Raw genomic sequence first — 19,995 nt, 5'->3', positions numbered from 1 at the left:
CGGGGTCCCCCTGTCCCGGGGCGCATCCCCACTGCACCACCCCTTCCCAGGCGCCTGACGCCTCCCAGTTCAGCCCAGTTCAGCCCAGTTCAGTCCCGTCCGGCTGGTGCTGCTGGCTCCAGTCCCTGCTTTCGTGCCGCCGGGCGCGGAGGCGCTCGCAGGGCTGCGGTTGAGTCACCCCGGGCGCAGCACCCGGCCGGGGGTGGGGACGGGGCACCGCGCACTCACCAGGGTCCCGGTGGGCTGCTGGGGACACCGAGGCACGGAGACCCCCCAGGCGGGCAGGTAAGGGGGGCGTGGGGCTGGTCCCGCTGCCGGGGGCTGTCCCGGCCCCTGGGGGCTGCGGGGGGCTCCTCTCGCCCACCTGGACGGCCGCACAAACCCCGCTCCGCTCCGCAGGGAGCCGGGGGCTGGGGCTCCGGGTCACGCGTTTCGGGGGTGACTTTCCCTGTCCCCACGCTGGGACAGAGGCCTGGCTCTGCCCGGGGACTGAGGGCCCGTGACGGGGTCCCTGCGGCGGGGAGGAGGCGAGGCTGTCCCGGCTGTCGGGCCACCTGGGCTGTGCTGGGGGCGACTGGGATCTGCGGGCTCCTGGGGGGCTGCGGGGGTCCCCCAGGAGGGGCTGGGGGTGGGTGCCTTTTGGGGAGGAGTGTGGGGGGCTTTTCACGCCCCCTGCGTCCTGTGGGGCTGCCTGCAGTGAGAAAAGGGGGGCGTGCAGGGCCCAGCTGTGGCTGGCTGGGGAGGTTTGGCTGGTTTGACTGGTCCCCGAGCAGGGTGGGGGGCCGGGAGCCCAGCGCCCCCCTGCACACCGCCGGGGCTGGGGGCTTCCTCCCGGCGGGTTTTGGGGACCCCGCAGGGCACTGGGCACCGCGGCAGCGCCGGCTCAGACTTAGGTGTCATTTTTAGGTGGTGGCTCTGTTCCGGGGTGGCGGGACCCCCCCGTGCGCCGGCAGTAAACAGGATACGAGCGGCTGCGGCGGGGAGACAGCGGCAGCATCACCGCAGCCCCGGGGGGAGCCGGTTCGTGTCCCCCGAGACCCCTCCCAGCCCCGGGGGGAGCCGGTTCGGGACCCCCGAGACCCCTCCCGGGCCGATGCCGGGGTCTGGTGGGTGTTGGGGTCCCTGTGGGTGATGGGGGGGTCCCCGGTGCTGGTTTGCTGTGGCTGTGCCGGGGTTGGTGCCCGCTGTGCTCAGGTGCTGGGCTGGGGTCCCCAACCCTAGGGATGTCTGAGACCCCCCCGGGGCTGGGCCAGGGGCTCCTGTGGGGCAGGGACAGGCCCCTCCGAGGGGCTGGGGACACGCTGGGACACGGCCACCCGTGGGGCGGGGTCAGAGTCACCTGTGGGGCTGGGGACAGGGCCACTGGTGGCCGTGGGACACCCCAGCCGTGCAGGGCTTGGCTCGGTGGGTGCCCAGGGGGTGCCCAGGGGGTGCCCGGGGGGTGCCCGGGGGGGTCCAGGCTGATCCTGCCCCACGGCGGCTGCAATTTCCTGCCCTGGGTGACAGCAGGCAGCGCTTTCCCAACGCCGGGGACAGGAAAGGCCGTGGTGAGGCAACGCCGGGCGCGGGGCAAGACCCCTCTGGGAGATGTGATGAGCTGAGGACGGGCTCAGCCCATGGCGGGGGCGGCCAAGCCCCTTGTGCCCCCTGTCCCTGTCCCTGGCAGCCGGTGAATCCCTGGGAAGGCGGGCAGGGGCAGAGGCAGCCCTGAGCAAACACTCTGGGCAAACAGCGGCCGCGGGCAGGATCCCGGCAGCGGGCAGGGCCGGCCTGGCACCGAGCCGCAGCGGCAGGAGCGGCGCCGTGTCCCCGGGGCCGCCCTCGGGCTGCCCGTGCCCTCCTCTCGGCACCTGGGCACCGTCCCCGCGGGCTGTCCGGGGAGCGGCCGGGGCTGAGTCCCCCGCCCTCGTCCTTCCAGCAGGATGACCGGGGGGCATCGTGCGCAGCGGCCCCGAGGTGCCTGCCCAGATGTTGGCATCGCTGGTGCACGCCCGGCGCGCTGAGCACCCCGTGTCCCCGCCCGGGCCAGCCCCTCGGGGTGTCCCCGCCGTGTCCCCACGCCCCGCCATGGCCCTGGAGCACGAGGCTCTGCTGGACCTGAGCTTCCTGACGGAGGAGGAGCGGAGCAGCATCGCCCGGGTGCTGCAGCGGGACTGGCAGCTCCGCCGGCGGGAGGAGGGCCGCATCAGGTGCGCCGGGGGTCCCTTCGGGGTGACCCTTCGGGACAGCACGGACCCCCGGGGACAGTCAGCCTGCAGTCCATCCCCCCTGGGGACAGAGCAGCCAGGCTGAGGGTCCCCTTTCCCCCGGGGATGGGGTCACCCCCCGCTGAGCCGGGCTGAAGCCCCTGGTTTGTCACAGCAGCACCCAGGGCCCCCAGGGCTGCTGTCCCCCAGGCCCTGTTGGGGCGGCTCCATGGGTTGGGAAGGCTCTGGGGCAGGGGCACGGGGGCACAGGGGCCGATGGCAGTGCCAGGGTGGGGTCCCAGTGTCCCCCTCCCGCAGCAAACTCCGCAAGTCGGTGTCGGACCCGGCGCGGCTGCGGAGCCTCACCGGGGACTGGTTCTGCGACGCGCGGGCCCAGCGCCACCAGCACCAGCTGGGCTCCGACCTCGTCCGAGCCTCCATCCGCCGCAGGAGGCGGCCCCGGGGTAGGCCAGGGATGGGGCAGGGGGCCAGGGAGCGTGGGGCCGGGGCTCGGCCCGCTGAGCCCCCCGATGTCCCCAGGAACGGGGGACCTGGAACGTGGCCCCAGCCTGGGCGAGCTGGAGGCCATCGACGAGCCGCTGGCAGAGGAGAAGGAGGATGAGGATGGTGCCTTGGAGACGGACGAGAGGTGAGGGAAGGAAGGTGTCACCCCACAGGTGCCCCGGGGCCGGGTCTCACTGGTACAAACTGGGGGTGGCACAAGGGGCTGCAGGGGGAGCAGAACCCCCGGTGCAGTCAGGGCTGGCGTCTGCCCCTCGTTCCACGGTCTGGTTTTCCGCCATCTGTCCACCACTGTCTGTCCACCATCCCAGTGTCCCTCTGTCCATTATCCCAGTGTCCTCCCTGTCCCAGTGTCCTTCTGTCCATTATCCCAGTATCTCCCACCATCCCAGTGTCTGGCTGTCCACCATCTAGACCAAACTAATGGCGGTCTCTTCCCGCAGTTCCCCCCCAGAGGAGGTGCAGGAGGCCGCTGAGCCCCAGGTGGGTCCCTGGTGTGGGGGTTGAGCGGTACCTGACACCCCGGAGATGGGTGGGGGTCACCCTGCAGCACCCCCAGGGCCATCCCAAGACTGTGCTGCGCTTGGAGAGATCCTGAGCCCTGGGGAGTGATGGGAAATATCCCACAAAATGTCCCATGGGTGTCTTATGGTTCACCGCTCATCCTGTCCCCAGGAGCAGAGGGCTGGACTGGGGGAAGCGGGTGGGGGGGTGCCCGGGGTCCCCTTCTCACCCTTTCCCTCCCAGCCCAGCCCCCCCGCCCCAGCTGTGGAGGGGACCCCGATGTCACCGCCCCTGCTGCAGGGTGACATCCCGGCGAGGGAGCAGGACAGCCCGGCCCAGCCAGGTACCTGGGGTGGGGGGTGGGTGCTGGGGGGCTTTGGGGGGCTGGAGCCCCCCAGCACTGCTCAGCAGCCTCCTCCTGCCCCCATGGCCTTTCATCTCACTGCTCTGGGCAAAAAAGGGATCCCCCCTCCTACCCCCTTGTCCTTGCAGGTGACACGGGAGGTGGGAACTCCTTTGCCTCATCCAGCACAGAGGAGGATGAGGAGGAGCCGGACTCAGCACACAGCAGCCACAGTGCTGGGCAGGTGGGGCGGGGGCTGTGGGGACTGGGGGGCTGTGGGGGATTGGGGGGGCTGTATGGGATTGGGGGGCTGTGTGGGATTGGGGGGGCTGTATGGGATTGGGGGGCTGTGTGGGATTGGGGGGATGTATGGGATTGGGGGGGCTGTATGGGATTGGGGGGCTGTGTGGGATTGGGGGGGATGTATGGGATTGGGGGGGCTGTATGGGATTGGGGGGGCTGTGTGGGATTGGGGGGGCTGTGTGGGATTGGGGGGGGTGTATGGGATTGGGGGACTGTGTGGGATTGGGGGGATGTATGGGATTGGGGGGCTGTGTGGGATTGGGGGGGCTGTGGGGGTTGGGGGCTGTGTGGGATTGGGGGACTGTGGAGGGTTGTAAGGAATTTTGGAGGGGGTGAGGGGGGTTTTATAGAGCTGTAGGGCCTTGAGGGGGCTTTAAGGGGTTGAGGGGCTCTATGAGCTTGGAGGGCTGGAGGGGCCTGTACAAGGTTGGAGGGGCTGTACCGGGTTTGGGGGGGTCTGGAGGTGGCTGGAGGGGTCCGGGGGACTGAACAAAGCCAGCACAGGGCTGTACCCAAGCACCAGGCACTGCTGGGAGCTGGGTGTTCTCGGTGGGTCTGGGGACCCAAGCGGGGGGTGCTGACCCCACTTTGCATTTCCAGAGACCAGAGACCCCCCCGAGAGATCAGCCGCCCCCAGCCCCGCCGTCCCCACGGAACGGCCACAGCCCCCCGAGCCTGCTGAGCACCAGCTCCTCCGTGTCCAGCCTCAGCTCCTCCACGGTACGGGACCGGGGCTGGGCTGGGGGCTGTGGGGGCACCTCCCCGGCCCCCCTGACTGTGTCCCCCCGCAGCTGAGTGGGAGCCTGATGAGCCTGTACAGCGAGGGGGAGCTGGGCAGGGTGGCCGTGCGGGGCTGCGTGCAGTTCTCCCTGCGCTACGACCCGGCCAAGAAGGAGCTGCAGGTGCACGTCCTGCGCTGCCGGGAGCTGGCCGAGGCCAAGAGGCAGCGCTCGGACCCGTGAGTGCCCCGGCCCCGCTGCCACTGCCCGGGGGATGCCCACCCCGGCCCCCGCTGCCCCCAGCTCCGTTTTGGCCCCAGGTACATCAAGACCTACCTGCTGCCGGACAAGTCCAACCGCAGCAAGCGCAAGACCGCGGTGAGGAAGAGGAGCTTGGATCCTGTCTTCAACGAGACCCTCAAGGTTTCTAGCCCTCCTTTGGGGTGGGTTTGGAGGGTCCCCACGGTTCAGCTTGGGTGGGTTGGGGTGGATAATCTCAACCCGTGTCCCCTCCCCACCAGTACAAGCTGGAGAAGAGGGACCTGCAGGGCCGGACCCTGAACCTCTCCGTGTGGCACCACGACAGCCTGGGCAGGAACCTCTTCCTGGGGGAGGTGGAGGTGGCACTGGGCGCCTGGGACTGGGCCAACACACGGCCCGAGTGGTTCAGTCTCCAGCCGCGGGTGAGCTCCCCGTTTCCCCAGCCCCCCTGTCCGTGCACTGCCCCCGTAACCCCCCGTCCTCCCCAGATGCCCATCCCCTCGGACGGCCTGGCCAGCCGGGGCAGCCTCAACCTGGCGCTCAAGTTCATCCCCGTGGGCTCAGAAGGTGAGAGGGGCCTGCGGGCAGCCGGGGCTCTGGCCTGGCAGGGTGCCCCTGACCCTTCTGGCCCACAGGAGGGGGGATGCCACCCACGGGCGAGCTGCACATCTGGGTGAAGGATGCTCAGGGCCTCATCCCACTGCAGAGCGGCACCGTGGACGCCTCCGTGCAGTGGTAAGGGTGGGGGGGACACCCCGGGGGAGCCCAGAGGGGCTGCTGCCGTGTCCCCCCCTCACCCCGGTGTCACCCCAGCTACGTGCTGCCTGACGACAGCAAGGCCAGCCGGCAGAAGACGCGGGTGGTGAAGAGGAGCCTGAACCCCCTCTTCAACCACACCATGGTGTACGACGGCTTCCAGGCCAAGGACTTGGCCGAGGCGTGTGCCGAGTTCACCCTCTGGCACCACGAAGCCTTTTCCAAGCGCCAGCTGGGCGGGATCCGGCTCAGCCTGGGCACCGGTGAGCGGCAGGGCAGCCGCGGCCCCTCGGGGTGTCCCCGGTGTCACCGCTCAGGGGTGACGGCGTGGTCTCTCTGCAGGGAGCAGCTACGGGCTGCCCGTGGGCTGGATGGACTCGACGGCCGAGGAGCAGGGGGTGTGGAAGCAGCTGCTGCAGCAGCCCGGGCACTGGGTGGAAGCGCTGCTGCCCCTGCGGACCAACCTGGTTCCCCGGGCGTAGCCCCCAGGGGCCGGCTGCGACGGTGGGACCTGAGGGGTGGACACCTGGGGCGTCGCTGTGCGGGCTGGCCTCTGCCCTCCCCTTCCAGCAGCAATGAAGTGACACCGGGGGCCACATCTGGCAGCTTTTTATTGCTGTGGGCACGTCTGGTGGCTGTTTATTGCACTGGCCCCCGTACCCTGACTTCTCCCTCTGCTCTGGGGCTGGAGCTGCAGCATCCCACTGCTCCCAGCGTGGGGCTGTGCCCTCTGTCCTTCCAGCCCCGGGGGTGGCAGCCCTGGGGCTCCAGTGGCCTTGTCACAGCCCTGTGGGGGTCACTGCTCTACCAGGATGCCCCTTTTCTTACTGGGATGCTGCTCCCTGGGCTGCCCTGTCCCACTGGGACACCCACATGGGTCTCCTGGTCCCTGGGAGGACTGGAGTCACTTGGGGCCACCCACCAATACCACCCTGTGGGCAGGAACAGCCAAATCCCCAAAGGTTTATTTTGCAACCAGAATCTCCCAGGACAGCACCCACTGCTGGGGCCTTGGGGTGACAGGAGGTGGGTGACAATGGCACGGACACCAGAAATTACAGGAAAATCCTTTATTGGTTTCTATCCCACCTGTTCCAGTTCAGGCTCTGCCCGGTGTGGGGCTGGAGCCAGCAGAAGGTCCCCAACTGCCACCCACGGCCACGTGTCCTCTGATTCCTGGAGGCCCTGGATCCCCTGGGCATCAGGGTGGGGGCCAAATGTGGAACTCGGGCTGGGTGGGCCCCCCCTGCCCACCTGCCTCCCCTGGGAGCAGCCGCAGGGTGCAAACCCCCGGGGCCTCCCCAGGCACAGGGACAGGGGGATGGGGCCGGCCGGGGTGTCCTGCCCCACCCTGGGGTCCCCAGCTTTGCATAGTCGTGTGGGGGGGGCTGTGCAGGGGGGCACTCCAGCTGCAGGCAGGGTGACACCAGTGGTGGCCTCTTCTGGGGAGGACGGGGACAGCGACCCCCCCAGCCTGGAGGCGCGGGGACCTCAGATCCTGGTGCATTGGACAGAGAGGAGACATGGCAGGAAAGGTCCTGGGGGCTTCACCCTGGGGGCCCCAGCCCCTCGCAGCCCCCCAGGGAATGGGGTGGGGGGACCCCCTGCACCCTCCCAGCCACAGCCAGCCCCGGACACAACACAGACACCACCTCGCAGAGTTTAATGGGGGGCAGCCCGAGCTACAAGTGTCACCCCACAGCACACGACACGCAGCCCCCTCCCCAAAACAGCACACAGAAAGAGGGTGGGGGAGAGGGAACCCCCCCAAGCCCCCCGGAGCACACAGAGGCACAGCAAAAGCACACAGCAAGGCCCTGGCTCCGCTCCCCTGGCGGGCATGGGGGGTCAGGGGGCACAGGGGGGTCAGGGGGCACAGGGGGGGTCAGGGGGCACAGGGGGGGTCAGGGGGCACAGGGGGGGGGTCAGGGGGTCAGGGGGCACAGGGGGGTCAGGGGGCACAGGGGGGTCAGGGGGCACAGGGGGGTCAGGGCATGGCTGGGTGCTCCAGCCACAGTGCCGGAGGGAAAAGCACCCAAGAGTCCACGAGGAGAAGAGGGGAGCCCCCAGCTCCAGGAGCCTCAAGGCTGTGGGGAGGCAGTGGGGCAGGGGGAGCTGAGGGCAGGGGGGCTGCTGGGTGCCAACTGGGGTCAAAGTGGGGCCAAACTGGGGCCAAACTGGGGCCAAACTGGGAGCCCTGCAGCTCCCGTGCTGTCAAGGAGGCTCAGGGTGAGGGGCTGCACCCCGCTGCGGTGAGGCTGGGGGCACTGGGGACACCTCACCCCGGGGGCAGAAGGGGCTGTGTGGGGCTCCATGCCAGAAAGGGGGCGGGGGGGCCCTTCCCTTCCATCCCTAACAGCTGAGAGGAACCAGCAGAACCAGTTGGGAAGCACCCGTCATGCAAACCAGGAGGGAGGGTCCACGCGCCCCTCTGCCCGGGGAGCTGCGAGGGAAGGGTGAAGCTCTGGGGTGCGGGGGGACGCCCCCTCCCCACTGCCACCGGCACCCAGAACCTACTGATTGTCCTCTCTGGCAGCGTGGAAGGAAAGAGAGAGGGGCCACAGCCCCCCGCGTTAGACACAGCGATCCCCGGGGAGAGCGCGGAGCACCCCTGACTCAGCTCTGGGGGACAGATCTGGGGCCCTCCCGCTCCCGACGGGGCTCAGAGCCAGGATCCAGCCGGACAGGGACAGACAGAGGAGGTGGCAGGACAGCCAGACAGGGGCAAGGGGACAGGCAGGGGGACAGGAACCCCTCCATCTCCCAAATGGTCCCCTGCCGGGTGGGGACGGACTGGCACAAAGAGCCACGGGACACAACACAGCGGGGAGACAGGACACGCCCCAGGGTGACCCCAGCCTTGGCTTTAGGGTGGGCTTGGCCCGGATCCCCCCATCCCCCCAGGGGAGCACCAGCCCTTACAGTGTTTGGTAGGTGCTGTCCTTGGACTTGATGAACTTGATGACGAAGAAGGCGACGGCCTGGACACACAGCACCAGCACCATGCCCCCGATGAAACTCGCCGTGTCGAAGCCGGGCGGGTGGAACTCAGGGCTGCCCGTCAGCGGGGCGCTGGTGGTGGTGGTCCCTGGTGGCCAGGGAAAATGGGAGAGTTACGGGTGCTGTTGGCACCCCTGAGTACAGATACGTCCACCAAAGAGAGGGGATTCGGTGTCCGGGAACAGACCAGTGGCTGCACAGGGAGGACTGGCAGCTCCCAGCTTGGGCCTGGGATGTCCCCACCAATACGTGGGTGCTGGGACATCAGCCCCTTCCCATGCCAGAGCAGCTGGAGCAGCGGGAAAGGAGCCAGTGGCAAAAGGATCCCAGTGGGATCAATAATTCAGCAGGCTCCAGGCTCTGGTTACCCGCTGTAATTATCCCAGAGCTCTCCAGTTCCCGCTTGCGGGAAGAGGCTCCTTCTCCACTCCCGGCCAGGCTGGAGGTGACAATTCCCAGCAAGGATGGAAGCAGGGCTTGTTCCTGGATGAATGATGAGTGACATGAGTCACTGCATCGCCCAGCGCAGAGAGAGGGGACAGGGACAGAGCTGTGACCTGGGACAGCTGGCACATCCATTGAGCCAACCCTGGGGGCAGCTCTGCTCACCCCTCCCAAAGGGCTGTGAAACAGGGAGGGCAGTGCCTTGCTGGGAGCAGTCACCGATCCCTGGGGCATCCAGGACCCCCACCCCACTGCCTCCCGCCCCTCCCCAGCCCGCTCACTTGTGGCGTGTGTCACCGGCTCCTTGCTGTGGGATCGTGGAGGCTCTTCTGTGTGTGACTTCAGTGCTAGAGAAGGCAGGGACAGAGAGACGGGGGTAAAAGGTGACAGGGAACATCGCTGCACACCCCTGTCCCTGTCCTGGTGGTGGGATTTTATCCCCATGGCCCTGGCACCCACAGCAGCACCTCAGTCCCGAAGGGCAGAGGCTCTGGGGTTGTTTGGGGTCCGGGGTTACCTCGGCACAGGGTGCTGGTGTTGTAGAGTGCACAGGTCTCCCTCACTGCCGACCCTCTCTGCACGCAGCTCCCTGTCTCTGCGGGAAGAGCGAGCAGAGGTTTCCGAGGACCCCAAACCTCTGCAGCCGGTGGTGTTCAGGGCTGCCCTGGGCACCTCAGGGTTTGGGATGAGGAGGCCTCGCGCCCAGGGCTGGGCATCCATCTGACCCCTGAGCCCCCGGCCCAGCCCTCACCTGGCTCCTCGGGGGTCCCGCAGCCCACCCAGACGCAGTCGGTGCCGTTGTGGGAGCGGCCGCTGGCTGTACACACCTCGCAGGACCTCAGCTTGCCGCACTCTCCTGCCGAAGCCAGGGAAAAGCCATGAGCACCCGTCCCTCGGGCAGCGGGCTGGGGGCTGGAGCCCCGGCTCCATGGAGGGGGAATTCTGCTGATGCAGTGGGGGGAATGAAGGCACATCCCATAGCACCAAACAGCCCCGTCCCCGTGCGGTGTTGGAGGGGACACCCCACAGCTCCCAGCACCCGCCCAGTTCCCACAGGGCTCACCCATCACCCCCGGCTCAGGAAACACCCCCCAGCCCCAGCGCTGGGATTTGGGATCTCTCGGAGGAGGCTGAAATGAGATGAGGCAGCAGCACCAGCCTGGTCGGGGTTACCTGAGCAGTGTAACCCCCCCTCTGCCCACCCGGGACCCCCGTTCCCACCGGCCCGGTGAGGCGGTGAGTCACTCTGGCGCTCGCCGAGCTGCTCTTCCCCCACACACGCTCATCATTAATTTACAGCGCTGACTGTCGGCGAGGGAGGCTGCGACGAGCCGCGGCCGGGCCCTGCCTGCACCTCGCTGCATCCCACGCCCGCGTTTGCACCATCCCGGGAAAGAGGCAGGAGCCGCTCCCCGCGCCGGGTGCGTTTCCAGGCTCCCGGGACAATCCCCGCTCCCAGGGCCCGCGGGAGCCCTTCGGGGCCGGCGCTCCCCAGGGGACGGAACAAGCGAAGGCAGCGCTTCCCACCGGCCCTTCCCTTCGCAGAGACCAGCTGCAGCTCCTCAGCTTTTAGGGTTCCCTAGAAACCCCGGGATAGAAAAGCCCTTTTCCTTCATCGGCAGGAACAGCCAAGGGGCAAGAGGCGGCGAAAGGCAGGAGCGGAGATGTGCGGCCCCATTGCCATGGCTACGGCAGGGGAGGTGGGCACGCCGCCGGCCCCCCCAGCATTCGGGGACCTGCCGGGAGCCAATGGGAAAGTAGGACTTTGTTCGCAAGGCTTTAGGCAGGTTTATAATTTATTTTTATCGCGGCAGGCGCAGGAGCAGACGTTTGAGCCCAACGCTGTCAACTCCCGCTCCTGCCGTCAGGTGTGGGGAGGGCGGGGGACAAAGGGGACAGCGGGGCCGGCTGAGGGCAGCCCCACTCCCATGGGTGCTCTGCGAACATGCGTGGGTCCCGCTGCCATAAGGCAGGCTGGAAACGTCTCCCCGCAGCAGCAGGGGGATGGGAGAGGGGGAGCAGCAGGAAGCCTGGGGTTTGCATAATTAATGCCCGGAGTTGCAGCACCTCGGGAAGGAGGCGACGGCTCCGTTCCCCTCTCCCCACCACGGCCCACGAGATCCCCACACTTTTCGGGAGGAGGTTGAACCCTGCACGCCGCTTACCCCGCTGCAGCCCAGCGCAGCCCCGGGCGCTGGGGGTCCCAGCCCTCGGAGCACGGCTGGGAGCTGGAGTCCCGCTCCCCCAAACCAAGGCCGGGCCCCCGAGTCCCGAGCGGGCGAGAGGAAACCCTGGGAAAATCCCAACCCCCACACAAAAAAGTTCAGCTGCCCCAAAGCTGCCAAGCCCCGAGCTCCCCTCCCGCGGCCCCGGCCGTACCTGCGCGGGTGGCAGCGGGTCCCTGCGCGCAGAGCAGCGCGCACAGGAGCGCGCAGCGCAGCGCCCCGGGACCCGGCGGGGCCATGGCCCGGCCCGGCTCGGCCCGGCCCGGCTCGGCTCGGCCCGGCTCGGCACGGTCCCAGCGGGAGGAGTGCCCGCGGATCTCCCGGGAGAGCGGAGGGAGCAGATGCGCGCCCGCGGGAGGCGGCCCCGGCGGCGGGGGAGGGGGAGCGGCCCCGCCCCGCCCCGCCCCGCCCCGCCCCGGCAGGCCCGGCCCGGGCTGGGGGGGTCCCTCACGAGGTGCGTCCCCTCCATCACACCCCCCATGGGCCGTGGGAAAGCCGGGGCTGCCCGGACTGCACCCCCTGTGCACACCTGCACACACCTGTGCACGTGCACACACCTGTGTGCACACCTGTGTACAGCTGTGCACACTCGCACACACTGTACACTGCACCCCCTGTGCACACCTGCACGCCCTGTACACACCTGCACACACCTGTACACACCTGTACACCGAACCGAACCGATCCCCCCGCCCCGGCCCCTGCCCGGCGGCCGCAGCCGTGACCGGGACCACGGCGGTGTCCCGACTTCCCGCGGGTCCCGGCAGAGGCGCAGTCGGGCCCGGGCTCTCCGGGACCCCCTCGGCGGGGACAGATCACCGGGCTTCGAGGAACCGCGCGGGGGAAGAGTCTCGAGGAGCGCAGCCCTCTCCTTCCTCCCCTCCTCCTCCTCCCCGGGGGCGGGCTCCCCGGCAGCCCTTCCCGCAGCACCCGGGCCGGGCATTCCCGCTTCTCCTGGCCGTGAATCATTCATGCCGGGGTGGGGAAGCCGCGGGGACCCGCCGGGAGAGGGGAGGGGGCTGCGCAGCCCCGGCTGTGGGGGGCAGGAGGGGACCCCTCCTCGACCAGCCTGCATCCCCCAAACTCCGGCCGCCCCTCCAGAGCGGCGGCCCCGAGCCCCGCATTGGAGGGGGCCCGGCCCAGCCCCGGTGCCGCCCCCCCGCAGCACGGTGACCCCGGCGCGGGGGTCCCGGGGGCGGCGGGGGCGCTCGGGGCTGTTTTTATGAATGAGCCGTGATTACTATGCGGCGCGCGCGCTCCCGCGCTGCCGCCCGCGCGCTGATTGGCTCCGGCGCGCCATTGACGTCACGGCGGGGCGAGGGGCCGGGGGGGGCCGTGAGTCACCCCCGGACCCCCCCGGAGCCGCTCGGGCTCTATAACTCGGCGGCGCCCATGGCAGCGGGGCCCCGGCCGGGCAGCCCAGCGCAGCCCGGGCCCGGCATCCCGGCAGGTGAGTGCCCGGCGCCGGGGGGCTCCGGCAGCGCCGGGGGGAGCCGACCGGGCAGAGCGCCGCGCTACGGGGAGGCTGCGAGGGGTGGCCGTGCCCCCCGAAGCCCGTCCGGGGGCTGTGCTGGCCGCCCCGGGAGGGGCAGAGCCCCAGGGTGAGAAGGGATGCCACGGTGGGGACAGGAGAGTGTCTGCTCCCGCTGGGGTGCTGATCGGGGGGCAGGGCCACCCCCTTTACCTGCTGTTTGGGATCCCCTCGCCGTGGCCCGAGCTCCACGCGGGGAGGGTGTTTTCCACTGCCAGTCCCGCTTCCCTGGATTTATCCATCAAAATCATGCAGTGCCCAGCCCCCAGCAGCTAAGGCAGGCAGGAGCAGGGCTGGTGTGTGTGTGTGTGTTCCTTCCCCTTTATTCACCTATTTATTTTAAAATGAAATAATCTCTTCCAGAAAAATCCCGTCGGAGCAAACAGCGAGCCCACCCTCAACCGGCACTGCTCTGCCCACCTTCCTGAGGACAACTTTTGGGGGAGGCAGTACTGTCCCATCTGGGTGGCACAGGGGCAGCTCGTGGACAGCAGGCGCCGAGGGGCCGCTCTTACAGGTCACCCTCTGCCATCATGATGGAGAAAGGGCCCCCCAACTCCAGCGAAGGCCAGCAAGGCTGGTTCTCAGCCAGGAATGGCAGCGGCAGCTCCTTGGATCTGGAGTCTGTGGTGCGACCCCTCGCCTTGAACCCGTGGGACGTTGTCCTCTGCATCTCGGGGACCATCATCTCCTGCGAGAACGCCATCGTGGTGGTGGTCATCTTCTACACCCCGGCCTTCCGGGCCCCAATGTTCCTCCTGATCGGCAGCTTGGCCACAGCCGACCTCCTGGCAGGCGTGGGGCTGATCCTGCACTTTGCCTTCGTCTACTTCATCCCCTCGGAGGCCGTCAGCCTGCTCACCGCGGGGCTCCTGGTCACCTCCTTCACGGCCAGCGTCTGCAGCCTGCTGACCATCACCATCGACCGCTACCTGTCCCTCTACAACGCCCTGACCTACTACTCGGAGAGGACGGTCACCAGGACTTACATCATGCTGATCCTCACCTGGGGAGCCTCCATCTGCTACGGGCTGCTGCCCGTCATGGGCTGGAACTGCCTGAAGGAGCCCTCCGCCTGCAGCATCGTCAAGCCGCTGACCAGGAACCACCTCCTCATCCTCTCCGTGTCCTTCCTGGCGGTGTTCGCGGCCATGCTGCAGCTGTACGTGCAGATCTGCCGGATCGTGTGCCGGCACGCCCAGCAGATCGCCGTGCAGAGGCACTTCTTGGCCAGCTCCCACTACGTCACCACCCGCAAGGGCATCGCCACCCTGGCCGTCATCCTGGGCACCTTCGCGTCCTGCTGGCTGCCCTTCGCCGTCTACGGGCTGCTGGGGGACCACCGCTCCCCGGCCCTCTACACCTACGCCACCTTGCTGCCCGCCACCTACAACTCCATGCTCAACCCCGTCATCTACGCCTTCAGGAACCAGGAGATCCAGAAAGTGCTGTGGGCCGTGTGCTGCGGGTGCTTCTCCTCGGCGCTGCCTTTCCGCTCCCGCTCCCCCAGTGACGTGTGACGGCCCCCGCCCCTCTCAGCGCCGACAGCAGCCCGGGGTTTGCTTCGATTCCCCCTTCTCCTTCCCGGAGGCACATTGCCGGAGCTCTTGGAATCAAGCGGCTCTTCCCAGCCTCATCCTTTTGGGGCACCTTTCTTTTCCTCTATTTTTCCACTTTTTGGATAGAGAGAAAAACGTATTTTTTATTCATAATATAATCTATATTTATGCCTGAGAGAGAGGGGGTGATCCTCATATTTTCTTTAAAACTATTTATGATGCTTTATTTTTTTAAGGGTGGGGAAACACCAGGAACATTCATCCCCCTCTTGTTTTTTTTTTTTACAACCTTGTTATTTACCTCAGATAGTCAAAATACATTTTATACCTTTTGGGGAAGGGGAGGAGAGACTCGTTGCCAGAGGAGGAGAGACTCGATCCCCTCACTCCCCCTTGTCCCTGCCATCCATCCATTTATTTATTTATTGGTATTTGAATTATTATTTAATTCGATTTCCATGTCTCCCTCCCGGCGCCCAGCGCTGGGCCCTGCTGCCCTCTAGTGCTCGCTGCCTTCAGGAGGGGGGCCGCCGGAGGCTCTGCGCCCCCAAACCCACGAGCTCTGGGGTCCCCCGTGTGCTGCCGCCCCCGTCACGGCACCCGGGGCTCCCCCTGCCAAAGCCTTTCTTTGCACTGGGATTGGATTTGCACATTTCTGCGCTGGGGAGACGCGTGTGAAAGGCCCCTCGTGAAGGGGACCCCGGGGCTGGGGATCCCCTGGGGTGGGGGTCCCTCGGGACAGGGACGCCTCTGGATGGGGCCCTCTCGGTGGGCCGGGGTGGGGGGGCTGCTTCTTGTTTACAACTCTGGGAGGGGAATAAATTAATTTGTGGTACGAGATGCGGCTGTTTGATGCTGGGGAGGGGGTGGGATGGCGTTTCCCGAGGGGGCAGAGAAGGCTGAGGCTCCCGAGTCCCATCAGGGCCACCCCCTGCTCCGTTTCCCTGCTCCCGGATAAGAGATGCCGAGTGACAGCGCTTCCCCCACCCATCACATCCTGTTAGCAGGAGCTGGCCCGGGGGGAGCAGCACGGAGCCCCTGACCATCCTCATCCTCACAGCCCCGGCGGGCTCAGGGCTGCATCCTGCTCTGCTGGTGACATCTGACATGTCCCCGCCACCCAGGGATGGCCAGGACTCACTCCCGCCGTGGGCGTCCATCTCTGTGCCTCCATCTCTGTGCCTCCACCTCTGTGCCTCCACCTCTGTGCCTCCAGATACCTGTGCCTCCAGATACCTGTGCCTCCATCTCCGCCCGCCAGGCCTCTCCTGTAAAGGGGGCACAGGGGCACCGTGCCCAGCGCCCCCACACTGGGATTCCCGTGCTTCCAAAGTCACCGCTCGCACAGATCAGGAACACCCGCCCCTCTGCCCCAGCCGCCCGCTGGTGCCAGGGAAGGCGGGGTTAATGATGCCAGAGCTAATTAGGGCAGCTCAGCGCCTCCGGTAGCCGCCCGTGCGCCCCCAGAGCCCCCCGTGCCCCTGCCCGCCCCGGCCAGGAGCCGCACCTTGGGCTCGGGGAGCTGCGGGCAGCCCCCGGGGCTGGGGCTGTTTATTGCAAAGGAAATGAAGATTTCCCTGGGCTGAGCGCTGGCAAGGGGCGGTGTTAGCCAGCGAGGAGGGGAGGGAGGGCTGGGAGGGCTGAGGGACCCACAGACTGTCTCCAGCTCTCCCAGGGCTGGGCTCAGCGCTGGGGATGGGGAATTTCGGGCTCCCCTTTTCCCCACTGAGGTTAAGCCAGAGGCTGGAGGTGCTCATTTTACCCCAGGAGCACCCTCAGGAGATAATTCTCGAGCCTAGCTCCCCCAGCAGTGAAAAATCCCCTAATTCCCAGCTCTGCTGTATGCAGGGGCAGTTTTTACCTGGTGATTCTTATGTCAACATCACATGGCAGCTGAAACAGCTTTTCTCTCCCTCGTGCCTCCCCTGCTGATGTCTTCAGAGACAGCTTCTTCACCCTGTGCAAGCCCGTCCAGTTCCTCCCACTCCCTGGGGTCTCTGTCACTTCCCCTGGGGACAGAGTGACACACCAGAGCGAGCACGGCACAAAGGCAGCACCATTCAGGGCTGCTGGAACCCCTCCCCATGCTCCCACCCACCACGGCCGGCGCTGGGGGTGGGCACAGGGCTGCAGCCCCCCTTCCCAGCGCCCGGCAGCGCTGTGCCCTTGCTGATGAGTTTCCCAGATTGATCGGGGGCATGCGGAGGCAGGAGCTGCGGTGACCCAAAGTGACAACGCGGCATTAAAAGCCATCATAACTCAGGGCAAGGCGTTTCCCCAGAACCAGAAATTTGGGAGCTGTGGGAGCTGAGCCCTCACTGAGCCCTTGGCACCACCACCCCGAGAATGTCACTGTCACAGCCCCATCCCCTGCTGCCACCACTGCCCAGCTCTGTGTGCCTCCTCCCAGGTGGGAAATGCACCCTCGGCTCCTACCTGTGCCCGGTTCCCGGCTCTCAGGATGGATAAGGGACGCTCAGGTGCAGCATGGGCTGGAGGAATCCCCACCCCAGCCCTGCCAGTGCTGGTTGCTCTCCCAGCACTCCAGCGGGTCCAGACATTCCCAGCTGCTCCAGACCTTTAGGGATGATGGAGCAGGCAGCACCAGGCAGGGAGATCCAGCAGGGCCCAGCCTGCTCCCTTTTTTGGTGGAGAAAGATGCAGAAAGCGAAGCTATAAAAAAGAGTCAAATCCATCCAAGAAGCGCCAGAGTGCTGAGCAGCCACCCCCACGCCAGGGAGGTGCAGGAGAGGCTTGTGGGGGACCAACAGCCCAACTTTGGGGTTAAAATATGAGCTAAGAGACGTGGGCACAGCCTCACTCCAGCTGTGCTCACACATCTGGCAGGGCCAGCCCTTCCCCAGCTCCCAGCAGATGCCGCAAGCACAGGCAGCTCTTTCCTCCAAGGCCTGCCCGTGCTGCAGTGCAGGCAGGGTTTGGGGTTTGCTCCCTTCTCCAGCGTGAGCAGCCCTGGTCCTGCTGGCAGCTGAGGGGCCCAGATCTGGCTCCAAGCACCTGCCCTTGGCCACCGTGCAGGTGAGAGAGCTGGCAGCACCCACAGCAGAACCAGGGCCGGTCCCAAAACACCCGCTCTGGAGCCCCTGCTCCAGCCCTGGTGCCAAAAGCACTGGGGTTTTGCCAGATGGGAGGAGGGAAGGAGGTTGCTGCAGCCCCAAAACCTCCCCCTGGCACCCTGAACCCCAAGTGCTCTGCCTGGGTCACAGCTGAGAGCTGCCATTCCCCACACCCCATCCCAGGGATGGGTCTCTGCTCTCGATGCCTTACTGCAGTACCCATGATGGGAGCACGAGTCCCAACGTTCCTCCTCCTGCAGCGTGCTGGGACCACCGGGCCATGGGGAGGGCTGGCAGCTCCAGTTATGGGCCTGGGTTACATTTAAATGAGAAACCTCAGCCCTGGCTTGGGGGATTTTGTTTCCTTGGAAGCGGGAGCAGGCAGGAAATGAAGAAAACACGGCCCTGCTGTAAGTGTTTTACCAAATGCCGGAGGCAGCGGGAGGCATTTCCCGGCACAGCTCGGCCTCGAGCATCATCCCCGGCCACCACCTCAGGCATGGCTCTGGAGGCATGGGATGGTGCTTCCCAGGGAGGGAAGTCTGTCAGAAAGTGCTCTGCTTGGTGGGAAACAGCAGAGTTCGAGGAGAGGGGGTCAGCAGCTTCCCAATTTATCCCTGCGTGGTGCAGAAGGCGGCTTTGTGCCACAAGCCCCTGGCTGTGCAGGGACCTGGGGCCAGCAGGACCCTCTGCTCTCCACTGGAAGCTCCCGGAGGACCAGGCTTCCATGCTGGCTCAGGGCTGGGGCTTTGTCTGACTGGATGGGGCGAGTAATTCAGCCCTGGCCACATCCCCAGCTCCTGCCTTAAGCCGTGGCCCTGCCGGCGCTGGCCTTTGCAGAGCGGCTGAGCCCAGCGCAGAGCTGCTGCCCTGCCAGACTGCAGAAACTTGAGCTCCAAATAACATAATTCCTCTGGCACCCCGTGGTTATTTGTGAGCTGCTGTGAGCAGATGGAAGAGTTACAGATAAAGCCATCCGCAGCACGGGAGCCGATTGCCTTCCCCACACAACGGCGTAGGCAACGGCAAAGGCAGGGAGGAGGAGAGAAAAAACCCACCAGGCAGCAGGAGAGCGAGAGAGAGGAGTCAGCCATTTCTGAGGGGCTGAGCTGCCATCTCAGCACACCTACGTGCGAGGAATGGGGACTTTCTGCTGGCACCGGGCCCTTCCCAGGATGCTGGAAGAGGGTAGTGCTCTCCCACCACCCATGGCTGCTTGGCCGGGGACAGCAGCGCGAGTCGGGGGTGACATTGGCACGGCGGAGCGCTGCCACACACTGGGAGAGCAGGCTGTTAACGCTGATCCGAGCTGGCAGCGCCTGCACTCGCCTCGGTCCCAGAGGGGGAATTAAGGGAGAGAAGCTGACGTCAGTGGTGGAAAGGACACGCAGCCCACTCGTCCAAGGCAGCCGGCAGCATCTTCTGGGTGTTGCTAACACCACCTTGAAGGAGAAAATTAAATAGGTCTTTGGAGACGGGGGCTCCTGTGAAGCCACAGCCCGGCCAGCTGTGATCCTGTGCCGAGTCATGTGGAAGAGACAGACGGGCACGGAGAGGGATCAAAGGCCGGGGCCAAGGTCGCTGTGCCAAGGCTGCGGAGCTGAGGTGACACTGCCCCAGCTGTGGCAGCAAAGTGCTGCTCATGGACGGGGCTGGGGCTCACACAGAGTCAATCCCTGCTGGGCTTCTCCTCCCTGCACCGAGCTAAACCTCAGCCTCTAGGAGCTTCCCGGCTCCGTGGAGGGCAGGAGCATGGTGCCCTGGGGGTTACCCAGGAAGGCAGATCTGGGACTAAGATCTCCCTCGTGGTCAGGGGGTTAATCCAGCACAAAACTCACCAACAGCCCCCAAACTCTGAGGATGACTTCCAAGGGCAGTCGCTCCAAAAGCACAAGGCCATGTCTTGTCCTGCACCCCAGAAAAGCAGAGGCACCACCTGGCCACAGCCACACCCATCCAAAGGCAGCCAGGAGCTCCAATTGCTCCTCCCGGGCTCCAGCTGGAGCCAAGAGCTGGGACACGCAGCTCGAGGGAGTGAGGAAGCCCCAGAGCTCCCTCCTTCCCCTGCCCTCTGCGCCCCAGCACGACTAAAGGCCTTGCTTGTTCAGGAGCTGGCAAGGCCAATTAATCTAATGAGGTTTTGCAGCCAGGGACCATTGTCAGCCAAGAAAGGCACAGTGCTGCAGAGCGAGGCACCGGTGTCTCCTAAAGCCAAGGGAATTTGGCAGAGCAAAGCCCATGGTAAAAGCAGGCACGAGAAGCAGCAGGGACAGAGCCTTTTGTTGCTTTTCACCAACCAGCAAGAAAACAGAGCCCCACGGAGCGAGGCCAGACGAGGCACCTGAGCTCAGGGCCAGCAGCCACCACTGCCAGGCACATTCACTGCACGAGGGACCTGGAGCTGCAAAATGGAGGCAAAAAGCTGCTGCAGCCCCTTCCCAGCCCAGCTGCAGCAACTCAGCTCTGCAAGATGGAGCCCGGATACATTTCCTATGGCAGGGAGTGCAGGAGGGAGGCTGGAGGCTGCTCCTGGGTGGGGCTCCCTTGGTGCTGTGACCCTCAAATTCC

At 66.4% G+C, this 19,995-nt stretch overlaps 4 protein-coding genes across 5 annotated transcripts; 2 read left to right on the top strand and 2 right to left on the bottom strand.

Annotated features, from left to right (window-relative positions):
• Positions 1-113: 113 nt before the first annotated feature.
• On the top strand, positions 114-6,190 carry SYTL1 (synaptotagmin like 1). Its single transcript, XM_066335106.1, has 16 exons — positions 114-285; positions 907-1,020; positions 1,919-2,189; positions 2,505-2,650; positions 2,727-2,835; positions 3,152-3,191; positions 3,456-3,555; positions 3,705-3,799; positions 4,459-4,578; positions 4,650-4,816; positions 4,898-5,000; positions 5,099-5,260; positions 5,327-5,405; positions 5,474-5,573; positions 5,652-5,857; positions 5,937-6,190. Exons 3-16 carry the CDS (start codon positions 1,969-1,971, stop codon positions 6,074-6,076), a joined length of 1,788 nt encoding a protein of 595 aa, XP_066191203.1. The 5' UTR covers positions 114-285; positions 907-1,020; positions 1,919-1,968; the 3' UTR covers positions 6,077-6,190.
• On the bottom strand, positions 424-1,937 carry LOC136371394 (uncharacterized). Its single transcript, XM_066335487.1, has 2 exons — positions 1,275-1,937; positions 424-636 (listed from the first exon to the last, which is right to left on the bottom strand). The coding sequence occupies exons 1-2, from the start codon at positions 1,935-1,937 to the stop codon at positions 424-426; spliced, it is 876 nt and encodes a 291-aa protein (XP_066191584.1).
• A 459-nt stretch (positions 6,191-6,649) lies between the features above and the next one.
• CD164L2 (CD164 molecule like 2) lies at positions 6,650-11,613 on the bottom strand. Of its 2 annotated transcripts, none has more exons than XM_066335146.1 (6): positions 11,418-11,611; positions 9,790-9,894; positions 9,556-9,633; positions 9,320-9,385; positions 8,517-8,682; positions 6,650-7,092 (listed from the first exon to the last, which is right to left on the bottom strand). In XM_066335146.1, exons 1-6 carry the CDS (start codon positions 11,500-11,502, stop codon positions 7,086-7,088), a joined length of 507 nt encoding a protein of 168 aa, XP_066191243.1. In that variant the 5' UTR covers positions 11,503-11,611; the 3' UTR covers positions 6,650-7,085. The 2 variants fall into 2 exon arrangements, with proteins under 2 accessions (XP_066191243.1, XP_066191242.1); XM_066335145.1 differs by lacking the exon at positions 6,650-7,092 and adding an exon at positions 7,780-8,123 and having other exon boundaries at positions 11,418-11,613.
• Positions 11,614-13,051: 1,438 nt separating this feature from the next.
• Positions 13,052-14,320, top strand: GPR3 (G protein-coupled receptor 3). Its single transcript, XM_066335144.1, has one exon. It carries the CDS (start codon positions 13,328-13,330, stop codon positions 14,312-14,314), a length of 987 nt encoding a protein of 328 aa, XP_066191241.1. The 5' UTR covers positions 13,052-13,327; the 3' UTR covers positions 14,315-14,320.
• Positions 14,321-19,995: the final 5,675 nt, after the last annotated feature.

The sequence above is a fragment of the Sylvia atricapilla genome, chromosome 24 (assembly GCF_009819655.1).
Source record: "Sylvia atricapilla isolate bSylAtr1 chromosome 24, bSylAtr1.pri, whole genome shotgun sequence".
Taxonomy (NCBI): Eukaryota; Metazoa; Chordata; class Aves; order Passeriformes; family Sylviidae; genus Sylvia; species Sylvia atricapilla.
This window is presented reverse-complemented; position numbering and strand designations above follow the sequence as displayed.

Bases quoted from the DNA above. Each gene is read 5' to 3' on its own strand.
- LOC136371394 (XM_066335487.1), bottom strand. From the start codon at position 1,937: ATGCCCCCCGGTCATCCTGCTGGAAGGACGAGGGCGGGGGACTCAGCC. The intron at 637-1,274 runs GTCCCTGCCCCA...CCTCCCCAAAAG, and splicing joins CCAGCCCCTCGGAGGGGCCT to GCACCCACCCCCAGCCCCTC.
- SYTL1 (XM_066335106.1), top strand. From the start codon at position 1,969: ATGTTGGCATCGCTGGTGCACGCCCGGCGCGCTGAGCACCCCGTGTCC. The intron at 2,651-2,726 runs GTAGGCCAGGGA...CGATGTCCCCAG, and splicing joins CCGCAGGAGGCGGCCCCGGG to GAACGGGGGACCTGGAACGT. The intron at 3,192-3,455 runs GTGGGTCCCTGG...TTTCCCTCCCAG, and splicing joins AGGAGGCCGCTGAGCCCCAG to CCCAGCCCCCCCGCCCCAGC.
- CD164L2 (XM_066335145.1), bottom strand. From the start codon at position 11,502: ATGGCCCCGCCGGGTCCCGGGGCGCTGCGCTGCGCGCTCCTGTGCGCG. The intron at 9,895-11,417 runs GTACGGCCGGGG...TGGCTTCGGCAG, and splicing joins ACCCGCTGCCACCCGCGCAG to GAGAGTGCGGCAAGCTGAGG. The intron at 9,634-9,789 runs GTGAGGGCTGGG...CTCTTCCCGCAG, and splicing joins CGGGACCCCCGAGGAGCCAG to AGACAGGGAGCTGCGTGCAG.
- GPR3 (XM_066335144.1), top strand. From the start codon at position 13,328: ATGATGGAGAAAGGGCCCCCCAACTCCAGCGAAGGCCAGCAAGGCTGG.